At 37.0% G+C, this 21,571-nt stretch overlaps 1 protein-coding gene across 1 annotated transcript in view; it reads left to right on the top strand.

The window, feature by feature from the left end:
• LOC101788815 (interferon-inducible protein AIM2) overlaps positions 1-21,039 on the top strand; it is a 137,526-nt gene extending 116,487 nt beyond the window's left edge. Inside the window, exon 5 of the mRNA XM_063253485.1 lies at positions 20,896-21,039. Within this exon, the coding sequence (XP_063109555.1) occupies positions 20,896-21,024 (129 nt within the window). The 3' untranslated portion in view covers positions 21,025-21,039. The remainder of the gene's footprint in view (positions 1-20,895) is intronic.
• The last annotated feature ends 532 nt before the right edge of the window (positions 21,040-21,571 follow it).

Raw genomic sequence — 21,571 nt, 5'->3', positions numbered from 1 at the left:
TTCTAATTTGAACTGTTTTCACATCAGCATATCTGAGAATTCTTAGAGTCTAGAAAGAAATCTGATTAGTTTAATGGGTTTACTGATTTTTATCTCCAGAAGACTGAACAAGGATCATTTGCAGCTCATCAAGGACTGAAAATGACTACTGGAAATTTTCATTAAGAGAGTTATGCTCTCTGAGTTATAATTTCTTCTATCTTCTCCATTTATGCACTCTTCTGGAATTTGTTCAAATATTAAATCTATATTATCTGTCCTATTGCTTTCCATTGTACATCACTTACTTTACTAATGTAATATGTACATGCTGTCATTTTTAGAATGTATAAAAATAATACAGAAGAAAGTAATAAACTGCCCTCAAAGACAACATAATTGTTTGTGAAATGGTGCTCTAAACAGCTAAGGGTACCATTGATAGGGAGTACAGGGATGAAAGACACACGGATAGTCTGCAAATATTTTGGTGTTTATGTTTCCTGTATATAAAGTGAAAGATGTACTATGTTTCTCTAGAATAGTGATGGTGAATCTTCTAGAGACTGCTCAAACTGAAACCCCAAACCACTTAATTATCACCAAGTGCCAACACTGGAATAAAACCTCAGTGCTCAGCTGTTGGAGTGAGGTGAGACAACTAGGCCCTCAGAGGCTACTAGAGACAACTAGGCTGACAGAGAGGGCTCTGTGTCCTGTGTGGAATGCTTGCCATAGGTTTTCTACTCCTGCTCTAGTCTCCTCAGCGTCTATGTTTTTCTTGTTACATAGAGCAGAAATCAGTTGCTCAACAGTTTCTTGTTGAAAAGTAATGAATGGGAAGAAGTCAACTAACTTAGAGTACAAATGCTCAGAATCCAGGTTTTTTGTCAGACACAGTTGGTTTCTAGGACCCAGCAATAACTGAATTTTTTATACTGGCCTTCACAACTGGAGCCAGTCAATGGGAGGCAACTCCTTATTCACAATGCAGTTTTCCCAGATACAGATGAGGCTATGCACCATGTTCTATCAGGATGACGATGAATGGATCAGCATAATTGAGAAAATACTAAAGGTTCTTGGTAACTCTTATTTTTATATGTGCATGGTGACACCTAGAGAGAGGAATGTAAGAGCCTTCCTATCCAACAGTTGGTTTTTTGTTTTGTTTTTTTTTTTTTGGCTTTTTCGTTTTTATCGGTACCAGGGATCGAACTCACGACTGCCTGCTTCCAAGGCAGGTGCTTATGCCGCTGAGCTAAACCTCCAGCCCCATATCTAACAGTTGGAGAAGCCTCCACTCACCTGTCCCTGACAAGGGAACTTGTTTTTTATGTTTAATAAACTGGCCAAAGTGAAAGTAGCCAGCTATGAATTTAAAATCTGAGTTTGCAGTTGCAATTTACCTTGACTTACCTTACACACCAACAATCTTCCATTCACATACTTCCCTTCACTTTGTGAGCAAAGCTCACTGGTTTTAGGGGATGCTTTAGCATGCTTAATCAAAGTAGTTGAGATGTTCATCTTTTGGTCAACACTCACATTAGACACACTTGAGGCCTTGTGTATCTCTAGGAACCCATCTTCACCAACATAATCAAATACGGTAATGACATTCTTTGGGATGAACTTGTCCTTTACTGTCATATCAAAAACCTTCACTCAGAAGAATGCGTTCTCAGTAGCCACTGTGGCGTGAATCATCCTATCCTCAGTTTCTTCAACCATGTATGTAAATGGTTCTGTCACTTTCAACACCATCACTTCTTTGGGGTGCAGCTGGCAACCACTTTCTTTAGAAGGTTCACTGGGCACACACTTCAATCTTGGCTTCTCCTTGAACAGTACACAATAAATCACAAGCACAATTACGACAGTAGATAATCACTAATTCCTGAGAGTCACCTCAGGTTCAATGTTTATCCTCAAAGAGCACCTTTGTTAACAAGCTTCAGGCAAGCCTTGTTTGTCATGGTATTAGTTAGCTAATAGAACAGATGAGAAAAATTACACAGTAATGTCTGGTGGCTCTAATCCTAATCATCAGGGCCACTGTAAATTCTCCAATCACAACTAGAAGTGCATCAAAACCCTTCCTAATTTGAACAGATCCAGGCTAGAACTTTACCAGCATGAATAATATGGAGGTATTGAGGATAATCATGGGAATGGAATTTAGTCATGAAGGATCTTTGCTTGGAACACCTGCATTTGCAGAACTCTGTGCTATTTTGGAGTTTCAGGAGAGTATTTTGAGTTGAGTGAGAGGCTGATGATTTGGAAGAGGAAGTGCTGCATGCAAATATGGGAGTTCTGCGAACCCTGACTGAAGGCAGGCTAGCTGCCTCCATAGACAAGCAATGTTTGATGTGATTCCAATAGAATAATATTTTGCAGACCATGCTCTGTGAGGGAGGGGACTTAACTCTGAGTACTCCTCCAGGTGGTCAGACGCTCCCTAGCTTCTGCTTCCTAATCTCTGTAATTAAAACAGTAGCAGAGTTGGAGAAGAGTGATAGCTACATCCTGAAAAAAAGTACACAAGATTTAGGGGGTAAATTATAACTCTATCTGTGGATAATAAAAGAGGACTGAGTTGCACATCTTCCTAATATGCTTATTGAAGGTATAGAGAATAATCAAAATAAGTCAAATAATACAGTTATTTTTATAATGTACAGAACAACCATGTAATTTTCACATACAATTAAATAATGTTAATCTCTATGGATTGGCTTAATGGCAGTTCAAGATATTTTGAGTAAGTTTTTAAAAAAAATAAGCAATGTTATCCAGTATGAAAGAAAATGATACCCTTTGGTTACATATAGTAAAGAGAAAATAAAAAAGGCTGAATGCTGAGGTAAGAGTTTCAGATAGTTGAATTAATATTTTTTATATGTATCTAATTATGTTAAATTTTTAAAGACTTATTTATGTAACAGAAATGAAATGGAATTCATTATTGATAAATTCTACTTTGCCCTCTAATTTTATACACTCTTTTACCTTATGATATCATTTTTGTGGTGATTTGGTATAAAAATGCAAAGTAACACTTAAAAATAAAATTAAACAAATGAATGGCAAATAATACACATTATGAATCATTAGGTACTTAGAATCCTAGGTCAACTCTAACACAGTAAGCCACAATGGAGTTAAAATTCAAACTTACGATAGTACCTTAAAATGTTTTGATGAAGTAAAGCATCAGATATCATAAGGGATTAATCAGAAAATCTCCTAAAGTTATATAAACCCTTGAGAATATTTTGTGGCAACAGAAAATTTACCATGAGTAATGGACTGCTGAATGATGTTCCCGGAAACATCGGAGGAGTGTGGAGATCGCTGAATGGTGCTAGAGGGATGTGCTACAAGTAGAGGATGCTGGAGGTGCTGGAGGAATTGGAGGAGTCTGGAGACCTCCAGGTGATGATTCTGGAGGCAGCTGTGGAGGCTGTCCAGTGGTGGATGGTGTGGTTGGATGCATCTGAGGAGACTGTTGACTGTTGGGTGGTTATGTGAATGTCTGAGGCTTGTACTGACTGGAGAGTGGTGTGACTGAGGCTTTGGAAGGGTCTGGGGACAGCTTTCAGTGGGAGATGTGCTGGTCAGTGACCCTTCAATCTCTAATACCTTAATGGAGTCATCTGTTTTAATGGTTGTATTTTTTTTCCCAAGGAAAAAATGACTATGTTCTTTTTTGTTGTGTTAGATAATCACAATACATCTTTCTTTTTTTAGTTAAGAACTTCAGTCAGTCAATTTCTTCCTGAATGACAGAAGGGTTAGTGTATATTGGGATGTCTTTTCCAGTCTCAGTCAGAATTTGTATTCTTCTTTCTAAACAACAAACCTTAAATGATCGAAATTTCATTGGCCTGCAGTGGAATACAGGTCGTCACTTTCCATCATTTGGCCAAGCTCATTTGATCAGGCACAATTCTTGGGGTTATTTTGGAGGAAGCATGACTTGCTTCAGTGTTTCCAACTACGCAAATACACAAAGCTGTCCGTACTCTGTGCTCTTAAATGAAGAGGAAGCCTAGTCCCACATCCTTTCCGATCCTCTGATCATAAACATAACAGAAAAATCCCTCAAATACACTATTCTTTACCTCTTTCTATGGTGTGACTTAAGCAACAAGAATCTTTCAGTGGTTTTGATGCCTCACAGGAATTTAAATTTTTAATTAAAGCATCACTTTTAGAAAAATTTTTCAAGAAATACTGGAGAGTATCTATGAAATCATATACCTCAACTGTCTTCAATCACACTGGTGAAAGCCTACTAAATACTCATGACATTTAACCCTCTTGCCTCAGTTTTTCCCAGTTCTGGTATTCAATATTCTAGTTTTTTAGTGTGCCAACTATTGAAATGCCTCATTCACAGGTCTCCAACCACTCTAAGCTACCAAAGCATAACTCTTATCTATTCAAAATCATTTAAAAGTGAATTGCATGGATTTTAGCATTTGAGCCCTTACTTTAGATTTAATCTATTGCGTTAAATAAGAATTTCACTATAGCTAGACTGAAATCCTGAAATATATTAGTGGATATTAGTGTGCAGTTCTTGTATGTACTTGTACTTGTCCATTTTAACTGGTATGTACCTTTGTTTTCTCACATGTGGAATATACAAGCATTAGCATTTCCATGTGATTTTATAAAGAATAAATGAGGTTCTGTTTACTGATAGACAGAAAGCCACACATAAAGAGAGAACATAAGTTTTCAGAGTTTAGGACTAAATAAATGCCCATTGAACAGAAACATTTTTATACTTATTGTTTCTCGAAGATTTGTTCCTGATTTGTATATGTATTCTGATGAAAAGGTATTATATTTCCATGATTTCCTTTATAGAAATTTCAAACTCAGCTGATAAGGGAAACACATAAAAGAAGGTTTGGAATTCTGCCATGTGTAATAATGCAATGTCACTCTCAGAGTGGTTTTGAACTGTATTTGTAGAAGCAAGTTAAATTTTAAAGTGTCGTCACATTAACACAGCTCAGATGTTGATATTATAAGCTTTGATTGGATATTTATAAAATGTTAGAGTTATTTTCCCTGAGTAAACTCTCTACCATCCCATCATATTGAGGATTCATGCTTTCTCCTATGATGCTTGCTTCAAGGACACATACATGAAGAAGTCAAAGGTATCAGTCTATTCCTGACTTTGAATCTGAAAACCAAAAATGACCTATGTCACAAAGAAAATGTTTGAGAGTAAGTGTTTTAAATTAAATCAAGAAAGTCCTTAATACACAGTGAGCCATAGGCAGTATTGTCAGACATATTCTTTCCAGGCTCACATTAAGATGGCTGACCTCCAAAGAAGATGTGACTGTGTGGTGCACTTAGGTGTATAAGGTTGAGAAGGCAGGTAATTCCTACCCTAGGGTAATGTGAACCAAGGAAATTTTAGAGCAGCACAATCACTTCCCTAGGAGTAGAAATGATCATGTTGCTTTAAGGAAGAAAAGTCTTAGGAAGTGTTCCTCATAAGTATGGAATATAAGTAGTACTCCTAAGTTTGCATGGAAAAGTTGGGCTACCTTGAGATGTACATGTACAGTACATCACTCTCATGGCATAGAGACAGCATCATGAGATTACACTGACAAGACAGGAGTTTTTTCCAAAGTTATTAATCACAAAAAGCCACCAGACATAGACAAGTAGTTCTGCTTCCAGATAAGCAGGAGAAAATATGAAGGAGATGAATTATTGGAGCTAATAACAGAAATATTTTTCAAAATTTTTAAGATTGACAAAACTTGAATTCAGGAAGCCTGACTTTAATTCCTTTCTGTGAAGTAGTGTTGGGCGTGGTCACCTTAGCTCCTGGGGTAGGGGAAACCACATTGGGGAAAAGTGATTGAAATGTTATCCTCTCCTATTTTTGAATAACTTTGGAGAAATCTTTCCTGTCTATTCAGATACAGTCTTCATAGCTTCCTTTTGTGGGAAAATATCATATTAGGACTGAAAGCAAGCTGGAATAAGAGTTGACACACATGAGTGTGAGTTCACTCTCCACCATTATATTGTCCTGCCCTGAAACAGAGTACCTTTTCTAGGGTAATAAAGTGGTTTTTAAGGTAAGAAAGATACAGAAAGTTAGTGGATCTGAGTTTTCAGTGACTATTTAATGACTCGATGGCCACCTGGATCAAAAATGAACAGAAATAGATTCCTAGCTCTACTCCATAAAGATTTTACAAGGAATTCTAGGTTATTGGATCTTTTAGAAGGTAATCAACAATGGTTACCATAATGTCTCTTGCTACCTTAAAAATAATTGTCTATATCATCAGGTATAATAAAATTGAATAAAACAGTACAACAGAACAAAACCAATAAAATCTAAACACTGGAGACATTACAGGACTTCAAAAGAAGATAATAATCAAACCAGAATGGTCATCATAGTGAATCTTATTGCCTTCAAAGTAGCTGCCAGTATCCTCAAACTTGATAATATCAAGCAAAACAGAATAGATTAAAGTCAGTCAAAACAAGATGGTGAGCGCAATACAGGGATTCAAATCAAGTTTATAGGAAATCAAAATGGTTCTATAATACATCCTGCTATTTTTTATTTTTTTCCCTTAATTAAAAAATAAATAAATTGTTTAAAAAGGGGAAGATTGAGATAAAAGAGGATATAACAATACATGTCAGAATAGAACAATTTAAGCAACATAATGTTTCACCACAAGATAACTCGACTTAATAGTAGTTACCATAGTGTCTTTTTCCTTGAAATATTTGAATATAACTTCATATACTATAGCATCAAACATAGCAAGAAAGTGTGAAACCATTTAAGAGGATGAAAGTATTACAGGGTATTTAGAACCAGCTAACAGAAAAAGAACAATGGTTTCTATTTTATCTCTTTGCCTATAAAAATTTTGTATTTACAATCACATATAATAAAATCCAATAAGATATAACATGATAAAATCAACAGAAGAACAACAGTTTGATGGGACTTCAAAACAAGATGATATTAAATCAGCACTAGCTAGTATGATGTCTTGTTTTCTTCAAAATAAAAATCAAACAGCCCAGAATAAAACCATTCCAATTAATGAGTGAAAACTTTATAAGGTTTAAAAGCCATATAATGGGGAATCATGATTAACACATACTTGTATAACACATACTTGTATAACACATACTTATACTAGGGAAACTATTCAGTATTCATACTTGTGAGTATGATTTATTTCACTTATGAGTATGGTCTCAAACTATGCCCATTTATTTATAAATATCTAAATGTCATCCTTCTTTATGTCTGAGAAGTGCTCCATTGTATAAAAATACCACAACTTTTTTATCCAGTCCTCAGTTGATGGACACTTATGTTATTTCCAAGATCTGGCTATCACAAATTGTGCTGATATAAACATGGGTGCACTTATATCACTGTGGTATGATGTTTTCAGTTCTTCTGGGAATACGCTTAGACGTGGAATAGCTGGGTCAAATGGGACTTCCAATCCCAGTTTCCTGAGCAATCTTCAGACTGACTTCCACAATAGTTGCACCAGTCTACACTCCCACCAACAGTGCAGAAGTGTTCCTTTTCCCCCACAGCCTCTCCAGCATTTGTTGTTGGTGGTTTTCTTGATCTTGGCCATTCGTCCAGGAGTGAGATGAAATCTCAGTGTGGTTTTAATTTGCATTTCTCTAATGAGTAATGATGATGAACATTTTTTTCATGTATTTATTTGCCATTTGTATTTCTTCATCTGAGAATGCCCATTTTTGGATTGGGTCTTTGAATTTTGGGGGTCTGAGTTTTTAAAATTCTTTATATATTTTAGACAGAAGTCCTTTGTCTCAGGGGCAATTCACTAAGATTTTTTCCCAGTTTGTGGGTTTTCTTTTCACTATGCTGGAGATTTGTTTTGATGTGCAGAAACTTTTTAATAAGAGGTGATCCCAGTTATTGATTCTGGGAAGTATTTCCCATGTGGGTTGAGTCCTGTTCATGAATTCTCTAACTACTCTAATGTCTTCAAGGTTTTTACCCAGCTTGTCTTCCAATAGATTTAGTGTTTCTGTTTTAATATTCGGATCTTTGATCCATTTAGATTTTAATTTAGTACATGGTGATAGGCATGGGTCTAGTTTTAGTTTTCAGCATATGGAAAGCCAGTTTTTCCAGCACCATTTATTAAAGAGACTGTTGTTCTTCCAGTGAACCTGTTTGGCCCCTTTATCAAAGATTAGGTGGTTGAGTGTGTTTGTAGTTGTGGTTGTATCTTCTAATCTATTCCATTGATCTTTGGCTCTGTTTTGGTTTCAGTACCATGTTGATTTTACTACAGTTGCCTTGTAGTATAACATCAAGTCAGGGATTGCGATGCCTCCTGCCTTGCTTTTGCTGCTTAGAACTGTCTTTGATATTCTAAGTCTTCTCACTCCAGATGAATTTTAGGAGTGATTTCTCGAGATCTATGAGGTATGTAGATGATATTTTTTTATCAGGATTGCATTGAATCTGTATAAGAGTTTTGGGAGAATTTACATTTTCACATTATTCATACTTCCTATTCATGAGCAAGGGATGTCTTTCCATTTTCTGAGATCATGTTCAATTTCTTTTTTCAGAGGATTGTAATTTTCCCTGTATAGGTCTTTCACTTCTTTCATGAGAGTAATTCCTAAATATTTCATTTTTTTGGTTGCTAGTGTGAAGGGTGTGGCTTCTGTTATTTCTCTGTCAGTGATTTTGTTGTTAGTGTGTAAGAATGCTATTGATTTTTGAGTATTGATTTTGTATCCAGCTACATTACTGAATTTATTTATTATATCTAGGAGTATTTCAATGGAGTTTTGGGGGTCTTCTATGTAGAGTATCATGTCATCTGCAAACAATGATAATTTAACTTCTTTTCCTATCTTTACCCCTTTTATTTCTCTCTCTTGTCTAATTGCTCTGGCTAGTATTTCCAGAATCATATTAAATAGGAGTGATGATAAGGGCCATCCTTGTCTTGTGCCTGATTTTAAAGTAAAGGCCTTCAATGTTTGGCCATTTAGTATAATACTGGGTGTTGTTTTGTCATAGATGGCCTTTATTATATTGAGGTAAAGACCATCTATTCCAATTTTCTGCAAGATTCTTATCATATATGATTGTTGGACTTTATCAAAAGCTTTTTCTACATTTATAGAAATGATCATATGATTTTTACTTTTATCTTTGTTGATATCGTGGATTACACTTACTGATTTATGTATGTTGGGATAATCTCAAATCTTGCGTTTATTTAAATATGTTCTGTGAGTTAATATATGGTCTGTTTTAGAGAATGACCCATGTACTGCTGAGAAGAATGTGTATTCTGTTGTCGTTGGGTGAAGTACTCTGTATATGTCTATCAAGTCCACTTGTTCACAGGTATGATTCAGTTCTGTTATTTCTTTGCTGATTTTCTTTCTGGTTGATCTGTCCATTGTATCAATGGTGTGTTAAGATCTCCCGTTATAATTGTATTACTGCTTACTGGGTGCTCTGGAATTTGGTGCATGTATATTTAGGATAGTTAGCTCTTCTTGTTGAAGTTTTCCCTTAACCAGTATGTAGTGACCTTTTTTATCTCTTCTGATCGTTATTGTTTTGAAGTTCATATTGTCTGCAAATAGAATAGCTACCTCCCCCCACCCTTGGGGTTTCGGTTTCATGAAGTATTGTTTTCCATCCTTTGAGTATCCTTCGGGTTAGATAAGTTTCTTGTAAATAGCATATAGTTCGATTTTGTTTGTTGATTCATTCTGCCCATCTGTTTCTTTAATTTGTGCATTAAGACCATTTACATTAATGGTTATAACTGTTATATGTTGGTTTATTGTTGACATGTTATCTCTCTGCTGTTGCATTTTTATCTTTCTGTTCTGTTTAATTGTCTGCTTTGTTTAGTGATTTTTTTTCCTAAATGTATGTAAACTGTCTTTCATATTTCTTTGCAGGGTTGGCTTGGTGATCATGAAGTTCTTCAGCTGTTACTTGTCATGGAAGTATCTTATTTCTCCATGTATTTTGAAGGACAGTTTTGCAGGGTGCATCAGTCTAGGTCGGAGATCATTTTCCTTTAGGATCTGAAATACTTCACTGCATGCTCTTCTTGCCTTTATTGTTTGTGCTGAGAAGGCCACTGTGATTCTGATAGGTTTTCCTTTAGAGCTGATCTGTCTTTTCTCTCTGACAGCTTTTAATATCCTATTCTTTTGTTCAATTTATTGGTTGGTGATTATTATATGTCTGAGTGTAGTTTTATTTTGGTTATGGGTATTTGAAGTTGTATATACTTCATTGATCCTGATATCAGTTTCCAATCTCATGTTTGGGAAATTTTCAGCTATTACTTCTCTAAATATCCTCTTGCCATTCTTTATGTTGTCCCCTTCTTTTTCATTTATCCCTATGAACCTTATGTTGTTTATCTTTGCATCATCTTTTAGGTGTTCAATTGTTATTTCCTTATTTGTTGTTATTTTTAAAAGATATTTCCTTTCCTGTTCCATATCTGCAATCTTGTCTTCAAGGTCTGAAATTCTATCTTCACATTCATGGAGGCGGTTTTTACAACTTTCAATGGAATTTTTGATTTCCTGTATATCCCTTTGCTTCTGCCTTATATATTCTGTTTCTTTCTTATGTTGTTCATTCAGGGATTCTATCTTTTTGTTTAGTTCCTCCAATTTGTTAATACTGTCTTCTTTAAGATTTGTTCAGTTTCTCCTTCATTTCTTTTATCATTTCTTCTTTTACCTGAGAGATTATTTCTAGTTTGAATTCCTTTAAAGCTTCCCGGATTTGCTTCTTTATTTTGGTTACTATTATTTCAGGTAGTTCAGGCTTATGCCATGTATTTTCTTCTATGTACATGGCTCCTAGTCTTTTTTGGGATGGGCTGGATATTTGAGATTGCATTTTGGTCTTTTATTTTGTCATTTTCCTATATTTCCGTGTTTCTAGTGTTGTTCCACTGCTTCCCCTGGGGGTGTTGGAAATTGTCTCCTATATCCTGGGCTCCTGGGACTCCACTGGTAGCGTAGCTCCCTCCTTGGGCAATGAGGCCCCTGGAGTAAAAGAAGGTTGCTAAGCTCCTATCATGTAGACCTAAAGCCTCTTCAAGCTACACAGCTCCCCCCTCTGGTAGCAAAGCTCCCCTGAGTATAAGAAGGCCACCTGGTGTGGTCCAGGCAATCTCAAATCCCTCTAAGCCCAATCTAGTGTGGCTGCAAACCCAGCGGGCCCCCAACCCCCTAAAGCAAGGGTCTCATACTCTCCTGGGAATTGGATGTTGTGTAACAATCCAGCTCCTTGGATGGCAAAGCTCCCCAGGCTGATAGAAGCTCCCCTGATGTCCTAGGTAGGCCTCAAACCCCCCTTCAGGGCTCCTACCTCCACCAGGTGGTGGCAGTAGTGCTGTTGCTTTCCAGGTGGAAAGAAGGTCACATGCAAGTCTGGAGCAGGGTCCCACAGCTTGGCCCAGTTCCCTCCTTCAGGCAGGGCAGCTGCTGTGTGCCGAAAACAAGTATGTTTTTTTAAAAAAGATATGATTGGTGTCTGTGACAACATAATGTGACTGTGAAATATAGTGAGTTCTGTTCTTATGTTGAATTTCTGGAAGCTTGATTATTATATGCCTGAGTGTAGCTCTGTTTTGGTTGTAGGTGGCTGGAGTTCTGTATGCCTCATACATCTGAATATCATTTCCTTTTCCTACGCTTGGTAAGTTTTCCTTAATTATTTCTGTGAATAGCCTTTGTAGTTCCTTTGTTTGTACCCCTGCTTCTTCATTCATCACATTCTTTATTCTTAAGTTATGTATCCTCTTGTTGTCCTCTAGCCTCTTTCCTTGTTATTTTTAAGAAATTTTTCCTTTCATGGTCCTACATTGCAAACCTGTCTTTCAGTTTGTATAATCTGTCCTTATATTCTTTCAAGCAGTGTTGCCAGTTTTCAATTGAGTTTTTTTATTTCCTGGTAATGTCTTTCAACCTGCTTCATGTCTATGTTTTCCCTATGTTCTTCATCAAACATTTCTCTCCTTTTTTGTGTTTCTCCATTCTTCTGTCTGTGTCTTCTTGAGAGGTGCTTAGCATTTCTTTTATGAATCTAGTTAGATCTTGCTTTACTTGGTTAAATATTTCACTTTTGAACTTGTCTATGAGGTCACGAAGATATCTCTTTATGCCCACTGATGCTGTGTCTGATATTGCATATTTGCTGCCCTCAGTCTCTTTTGTACTTTCCTCTCCTGGATCAATATTTTCAGGGTTTGGGGCTGGGGACTTTTTCTTGTTGCTTCCTCTTCTCATATTTTTGTTTCTCCCATACAGGTGTATAGAGGAGGTCCCAGTCCCTTTTCTTGTTGTTTATGGTTCTGCTTAAGTGCACTGGCTAGGCAATCCTGCCCACTCCACTGTGCTATTGAGGTGCAAACAAGGGCAGCATTTGTTGGCCTCTCCCCTGAGTCAGTCAACCTGCTGAGGCCTTCACTGCATTAGTGTGTGCTGTGTATAGGGAATTGGTTTGAGACAACATATTTGGTTTCAGCCAGGAGCATGACCCAGGCCAAGCATACCCCACCAATCTCATCTGGGAAGGGAACAACTGGTGGAAGTCACTGCTGTTCCTTGTTCTTGCCAGTCCTGCCCGATTCCAAAATGTCATCCCGTTGCTGCCCCTTGCTTGTGGAAGGGTTTTATTCCTGACACTCACTGCAGGTCGATGCAGATCCCTTGCTGACTCCCTTCTCCATTGGGCTCACCGACCTCTGACCTAAGTGCAACTGCACTTCAGTGCGACTGTGGTTTCAGTGAGTTGAAGCAGGGAGAATTCAGATAACTCCATGTGTTGCAGCTGTGCAAGTTCAGGTACTGCAGCCAAGAGCTCAGAATATTTGCTGCCTCATTAGTAGCCACGGGACTGCATATTTCACTGGTCCTTTTCACTTCAGTTTCTTCCTGGGTCGAGAGGATCTATCTCCCTCTGTCCAGGACTCCCCATGCTGTGTTATTTCACTATCTGAGTTGTCTTGTTTCAGGGGGCCTCTGTATTCTGCTCTTATCTATCCACCATCTTTACCAGAAGCCCATGGTGTACTGATGGTGAAACTTCTCTACATCTGTTGTACAATTCAGTTGTCAGTCCATCAGGACTTTGTCTTTTCTTTGATGATAAGTTTTTAATTATGCTTTCAGTTCCATTAAATATTATTGGGTTATTCAGAAGTTTTACATCTTTTTGATTGTGCTTTAGTAGTTCATATGTTTCTTGGCATCTGTCCACTTCTTTGTTTTTGATCCTATGAGAGTAAATGTTTTGGAAATAGGTATTGATGACTTTTAATATTTCCACAGGATCTGCAGTGGTTTTACATGTTTCACTTCTTATTGCATGAATTTGTGATTTCTGTTTCCTTTTTCATAAGGTTGCCTAGGGGTTTATCAATTTTTTTTATTCTTTCAAAGATTCAGCTCTTTCATTTGTTAATTTTTGTATTGCTTGCTTAGTCTCAATTGCATTAGTTTATTCTCTGCTCTTTATAATTTCATCTTTTCTTTGTCCTTGTTTTTTTTTAATTCTTTTTCATTTAGATATAGCATTAGGCTGTTTATTTATAGTCATTGTGGTTTCCTGATGTGAGATTTCACCACTATAAAATTTCTTCTGAGGACTTCTTTCATACTTTTCCACAAATTCTGGTAAGTTGTATTTGCATTTTTGTTTGATTGTATATATTGTTTATTTTCTTCTTTAATTTTTCCTGTGACCATTGGTTGTTTAGTAGGGTGCTATTTAATTTCCAGATGTTTATAAAACTTTTTCAGTTTTTTTTCTGATTAGTTTCTAATTTCATTGCACCATGGGTATATATGATGCAAAGGATAATTTAAATTCCTTTGCATTTGCTGCAGCATGTCCTGTGGGCTTTTATATGGTCTATTTTAGAGAACAAACCATGTACTTTTGAGAAGGATGTATATTCTAGTGTAGCTGGGTGGAAGACTGTGCACATGTCTACTGTGCTCATTTCTTTATGAGTTAGATTGAATTCTGTGATTTCTTTACTGATTTTTTTGTCTAGTTGACCTGTCTCTTTGTGATGATGGTGTATTAAGATACCCTGTTATAATAGTGTTATTGCTTATTTTATTTTTCATGTCTATTAATATTTGTCATATATAGTAGGGTGCTCCCATATTTAGTGTGTATGTATTCATGGTTTTAATTTTTCTTTTAAAGTTTTTTCAACAAACAAATAATGACATTTTTTAATCTCATATGATCACAGTGTCTGCAACAAGGACAGATATCCCTGCTTTTTTCTGGCTACCTATTGCATGGACTATTGTTTTAAATCCTGTGACTTTCAGTGTCTGAATTTCTTTTTAGTTAGACGTGTTTCGTGTATTCACCATACTGTTGGATTTTGTTTTTTAATCTACTTTGCCAATTTTTTTTTCTTTTGGTTGGTAAATTGAGCCCATTTTCATTAGAGGTTACAGCTGATATATATTGGTCTGTCTTTGTTATGTTATCTCTCTGCTCTTAGTTCCCTTTTACTCTCTATGTTTAATTCCTTGCCTTGCTTGGTGGTTTCACTCTGTTGTTTTTTTTGTCATTGTGGTCATTCTTTTTCTCTTTCTGGAATATCTTTCAGTACTGTTTATAGGGATGGTTGGGTGGTCATGAAGTTCTTAAGATGTTCTTTGTAATGGGAGTATCTTATTTCTGCATTGATTTTGAAAGATAGTTTTACAGGGTGCATCAATCCGGGTTTGAAGTTGTTTTCTTTCAGTACTTGAAATACTTCACTCCATGACTCCTTGACACTATGGTTTCTGTTGAAAGTCTGTTGTGATTCTGATAGAATTTCTTTCAAAGCATTGTTTATATTCCAAAATGGCTTTTAATATTGTGTTATTATGCTGAATATCTGGGTTTTGATAATGATATATCCATTTGTAGGTTTACTTTGCTAATGGATTACTGGAGTGTTACATGCCTCATTGATTTGCATATTAGGTTCTTTTTCATGGCTTGGGATGCTTTATGTTATTTCTGTGAATAGTCTTTTTATATCATAAATAATGACTATTTTTTCATTGATACTTATCAAACATATATTATTCTTCTTTCCATCCTCATGAAGCTGTTAAATTATTATTTCCTGATTATTTTTTATTTGCAAAATATCTTTCCTTTGTGATTATTGCTGCAATCCGGTCTTCAATGTCTGAGAGTCTATCTTTAGTTTCATTTGGACAGTATTGACAACTTTTGTTGGTTTTTTTGATTTCCTCTATGTGTCTTTGAATCTGTTTCATGTATCCTAATTCTTTCCCATATTGTTCATTCAAGGTTTCCATCATCATTTTGCTATTCTCTTGTATGTTTTTTAAGTCTATGTCTTCTTCTTTGGATATGTTCACTAATACTTTCATCTCATTTATCATTTCTTTTTTTACTTGAGAGATTATTTGTGATCTGATTTCCTTACAACCTCATGAGAGTTGTTTACTTATTTCTGCTGTTCTCATTTGAGAAATTTTATTTGTGTTATTTCCAATTTTTTTTCCTTGTCTACATCTCCTGGATTTGTTCTAGGTAGGATGGAGTTTGAGACTGTATTTTGTTCATTTATTTTAGCATTTTCCACTATACCTCCAGATCAGTTAGATGCCAAGTGCTAGTTGCTTCCTGGTTTGTTGGCCTGTCACACAGTGGGCCTCACTGAGGATTTCCTATGGCATTAAGTCTTTGTGCATGGCTTCCTACTCCCCATAGCCATGAAATAGTGTTTCCTGGAGTGGTTGGGCCTCTAGACATTACTTCCTGGTCCCTGTAGGCCTCACCAAGTTTCCCTGGATGGCTGAAGTTCTCTTGTTGCTGCCTACTCATCCCTGTGGTCCTCACTGCAGGTTCCCCTATGTGTTTGGCTCTCTAGGTCTTGCTTCCTAGTTCTGGCAAGAATCAATGAGTCTCTGGATGGCTGGGCTTCTCTAAGCCTATTCTTAAAGACTTTTGCACAGTTTACAGATTACTTCAAAAGCGTTTGTCTATTTATGTCATTAAGTCTTCAACACAAACATTACATATAATCATACCTACTCTTTTTGTACTGTCATTGATTGTCCACTTTTTATGCTTTAATTTTGTAACTTGAACAACTACTTCTAAGATAACAATATGTAACTTATCAACTAGTGACTTAGTGTTATTATTTTGAAATTTTGTATTATTTTCATCCTTTTTTCTGCTTTACTTACTTTCTATAATAAAAAATCCAAATCCCCAAAGTTTTATAATGTTCTTCATATATAAATTTTTCTAGTGACTCATAAACATATTGTGCTATATTTGGCCCTTTGACTTTCCTATTTGTGTGCTTATGACATTAAGAAGTGCATTTTTCATATACTGACATACCTAGAAATATGAATACATTTTATGATATTATGATTCTGTTCATTGTATTTAGAATTGAATGCATATAGAGACAAAAATAGACAATCACCATATTGCTACAGAGCAGAGAATCTAGAAACTGACTATTATGGATTAAGAACTGGTGGTCAACTTAATGCCAACTGGCATTCATCAACATGGCACTGAGCACAGATCCTCCACCTGAGGAAAGTTGCCAGCATAAATAGAGAGGTGGAGAAGGAAGACGGTGTTAAGATGTTAATGCATTGTGTTGAGGCATTGAGGCATTGTGGGTTCTCCTATGAGTTGCTGTTTGAGCCATTAGGTTCTCTTGGAGAAGCTCTTGTCCTCACATCGAACATTGCTTCCTGGCTCTGCTTGGTCTCCAGGATGAACTCTTCATGCTGGCTTCCTGGCATGTACCCAACTGTGCTTGTCACAGGAGGATCTTGGGGCCTTTATGTTGCTGAGGATGGCTGTGGTGCCTTTCAGGAAAACCATGGTCTTTGTTGTGAGTGTGACTTCTCAACCCCAATGTAGAACCCTCATCTCACCAGCACAGCTCCTTCATCCCACAGGCATGGACTTTCTGGCTTCCGCCGCTGACCTTTGGACCTTCCCAGTATGGATATGTAAAAGAGACAGGTGTGAGTCCTTCTTGTGGACTCTGGACCTCCTGTTGGACTTGTGGGAGGCATTGTCATGAGTTCTGGGTTTTCATGTGGACTCATATGGGACATTGCTGTGGGACTTAGGCCCTAGACTAAATGTTCTATATCTTTGGTGTTGCAAATAGATTTCCTGCATTTTCTTGTTAACTCCCAGTGACCATCATAAAACAATATTATAATTCCATGTCCTGATTCTAATTGTTCTCTGTGCTCAACCCCTAACTACAACACTGACCTTATGAAACAACTTTCATTTTCAACAAGTTCAACCACAAGATGTGGGAGAAAAAACGCAAACATTTTGCTGAGAAAATTTACATCCACTTGAAAACTTTCATAACACTTTTTGATTCTAATAAAATGATAACTCAAAATAGCACATAAACATAAAGATAAACTATAAACCACAAGTTTTTTTAAATAAAAAATGAGGTAAAACCTTTCAAAGTTGAAAAACTCCGCTTAAATTTTATTGCCCTGAATATGTTGAGATAGAAACATTGGAAAAAAAACTTACTATAGTTTTACTATATCAAGTATATGTCTAATCCCATCAATTCCTACCATATATTCTTTAGGCCTAGTGAGCCCAGTGCTCCATCCATTGAGTGCTGCAGTTTCTGAAATTCACTGTTCCAAAGGCAGAATTGTGTTCTTCTTGAAGCAAGTGTCAGACCATGGATTCTTCAAGATTTTCTACAATAATAGTGCTCATTCAGATAGCATTAGGTCATTGAAAGTATATTTTTTCCCTGTGTAAGAAACGGCAGGAAACATCTTTAAATACCTTTATACTGACTGTTAACTATCTATGATTAAATAATAGAGTCCATTTTGAAAAGTATAACTTAGATGTCAATTCTATGGTTTTTAGCTCTTGCATAATTCATTTATCAAGCCCGTCAGATGTCATTTGTTAATAAGAATTGTTGATGAAGTTTGAGACTCCTGCCTCAGATGTTGATGAATGTGGCAGATGGATGGTACTTCTGCTTGAAATCAATTTGGGAAGAATCAGAATCTGAATTCTGAGTTTGGAAAAGTTTGTTGGGTTGCCTGTGGGCAATCAGAAGAACTAGGGGCAAAAGTATACTACACAGAGATGTACAGTCTAAGATTGCATTTTTGAGTCCAAAGTAAGGTGACATCACTTCTCAGTCACTATGGTCAGGAGGGCCAGACACCTCCACGGAAGACATCCATATACACCATAGTCATCATAGTCACCATAGTCTCATACTTTCAATCTGGAAAAAGTTTGTGTATAGCCCCAGGGATGGTTGAGGTCAGCTGCTCAATTATCCACATTTAGCAAGGCTAGATGTACCCTTACAGAGGTATTCATGGAAGTGGGATTGTTTTGTAGCTTCAAAAAGCCTTATTAAAATTTCTGAACTTGGGTGGTATTAGGTAGGTCCAGATGGTCCCCTCCACAGATGTGCATGATGTATGTTTATCTGGTCTGGGGAAAGCCTTTGGCAGAGTACAAGGCTGGGTGTGGAGCCAGCTAGGGATTTAAAGCCAGGTGACCTGTTGATCGTGCTTAATGTAAAACAATAGTTGAAAGGTCATTCAGGTTGGAAGTGTCCATTGGTCAGTAGATAAAATCATCAGGATCCACACTTTTGTTTGTTTCTAGCTAATTCCAATTGGTGTAGACTGGCAAGTGGCTTCAGTGTTTCTCAAGGTTAACACATCATGAAGCCCCTTGCAAATTATTCCAGAGTGTAGGAAAACTCATCTTCAGCTCTCTTTTTATTCACTGTAGATATCGGAGCCCCAGGTAGCTCTGTATGGTACTGTGCTAACTCTGATGAGGGCTGTTGCTATAAAGGTAAAACCATTTCTCTTACATTAGTGGAGCTGTTTTTAGTTCGATGGGCCTGGCAGGTGACTTGTCTCTGCTCTGGGATATAGACAGGAGTATAAATTGCTTAGCCACCTTTGTTTATTTCCTATAGTTTAATGTGTTTCTTTTTTGCCCATTCTGTTGGTACTATGAACAAGAAAGTGAAAAATAAAACAAAGTAAATTAAAAAGAAAAGTCAAAATACACAGATCCCTTGTGTTTCTGCAACCAACAGATACGATGCCATCAAGCAACTAAATACATCCAATGCCTTTCCTCCCAGCAAGTTAGGATGGAGCCACTGAAGTGGCCTCTGTCCTTATCACAGAACCCTCTGGTAACAATCTATGTTCTTCTATACTTCATAATCTTCTGTTCTGTATCACACTGCAATTATGTAGGAAACGCAAGGTTATAATGTGAAAAGCATGTCTGAGTATAAAAAAGAATAGTCAGCTCAAAATTGGCTACGTTTAAAAAATCACTGAGATTATAATCTCCATATGGTCTGAACATTCTAGCCCATGGAAGCTAGATTCTATGAGAAAAATACTCCAAGGCAATAGTTTTCAGGAAGTAAATCCTAAATGCTTTCAGGATGAAGAGTTGTGAAGAAGTAAAGGAAAAAGTAGAATTTCAATTTCATGCAGTTGCAAAAATGACCGCAGCTCATCCCACAGGAAACCCAGGCACTGAGAGTGCCCTTGAGGGTTGTGATGACTTGGGTGGGGGTAGGAACCTCTGCATATGCCGGCATGGACCAAGCCTTTTAATTGCTTTCCTGTCACTGGGACAAAGTACTGACACCCACAACTGAAGGTGACACCCACAACTGAAGGTTATTTTGTGTCTTCAGTTCATTCCATGGATGACTGGTTCTAAGACAGAACCCAGATGGCAGAGAAGTTTGGAAGAAAAGGTACTCCCCATGGCAGCAGGATGGTGAGAAAGAGGGGATTCTGGAGCAAACAGATCCTTTCAGGAGAAGTCCCTGGCACAGGTAACTCCTAACAGGACATTTAGCTATGAAATCAGCAGTAGAGAAATGCACTGAAGATCTGTCACCTTCCACACACATGAGTACTTTGTGGGGCATTTTAGACCTAAACCATAACACCGAAAAAAATAGGACTGCAACTCAGAGAGGAAAGCTTAGAGAGCATCTCAGTCTCTAGAATGGTCACCATAGTCTCAAGAGAACAGCTGGCAATGTCTGAGGGTCCCACCATAGCTTCTATTATGTTCTATAAGTGAGTCTACTCATTGAGTATTTAAACCTTGCCAATTTTGAGCCAACTTGTCTTTTGGTAACTCAGACATGCTTTTCATATTATAACACTGCTTTCCCCACATTAATGCAGTGTGATACAGAAAAGAAGATTGTAAGTTACAGAAGGACAGAGATTGTTACAAAGGAAGAACCCCAGAGTCTTCCTTTGCCCCAGATTCTATGCTTATGCATACTGGAGAAGCTCCCTCTTCCTCTTCCACTAGTTTTTTTTTCTCTGTGCAGCGTCCTGGTCTCTCTAAGGAAGGGGCTTGCAAATGCAATGAAGGGCAAAGGAGGCAATTGGATCTGTAGTTAAACATTCCTGGTACCTTCAACTAGATGTGGTAACAGTTCTTAATTATAAACTTGTTAGTTTTTTTTTTTTTTTGTTTTGTTTTTTGTTTTTTTGTCTTTTTCCTTTTTATCGGTACCGGGGATCGAACTCATGACTGCCTGCTTGAAAGGCAGGCGCTTATGCCGCTGAGCTAAATCCCCAGCCCCAAACTTGTTAGTTTTGAAGCAGGAAGTTTTCCTTTTATTTCTTTATGGTGGCAGTTTCCTGTACATTTGATACCCAATTGATAAGCCATTGCTTAATCAGCTTGGCAGAGACTGGGCCCTGTTTGTTTTACAGAAAATGAAAAAGGAGGATCCCATATTACTTGATTCAAATAGCAGCACAGGGATGATGAATTGGTGCCTGGAAAACAGAAGACAAAAACTGATGAAAGGAGTAAGTGTGAGCAGAAATCCTCCATGGTGACAAAAAAATGAGCAAATCTATAGCTGAAATCTGGAAATCTTAGTGGCACTAAGGTAGGATCTGAATGGAAGAAAAGTCAAATCTCCAAGGGGATGATGCCTCTCTCTCTCTCTCTCTCTTCCTTCCTTCCTTCCTTCCTTCCTTTCTTTCTTTCTTTCTTTCTTTCTTTCTTTCTTTCTTTCTTTCTTTCTTTCTTTCTTTCTTTCTTTCTTTCTTTCTTTCTTTCTTTCTTTCTTTCTTTCTTTCTTTCTTTCTTTCTTCCTTTCTTTTTCTCTTTCTGTCTTTTTGTCATCCAACTGACCCAGGTCTCTAGATTAGGTTCTTCTGCAGAAGACCTTGATATTTAGTACATTTTACTCTCACAAAACTGAAGAACTTGCATTTCAGGAAATACACATCTTGGCCAGAGATTTAGCTCAGTGGCCTATGCACCTGCCTGGCAAGTGTGACATTATGAGTTCAATTCCTGATACCAAAAGAAAAAAAATACACTTCTTAGATACACAATTAGGAAGTCATTGTCAAGCTGAGACAAAAGGTTTTCAAG

This window comes from Cavia porcellus, unplaced genomic scaffold, assembly GCF_034190915.1.
Source record: "Cavia porcellus strain 051 isolate PalLab524CR breed Dunkin Hartley unplaced genomic scaffold, mCavPor4.1 scaffold_7, whole genome shotgun sequence".
Taxonomy (NCBI): domain Eukaryota; kingdom Metazoa; phylum Chordata; class Mammalia; order Rodentia; family Caviidae; genus Cavia; species Cavia porcellus.
This window is presented reverse-complemented; position numbering and strand designations above follow the sequence as displayed.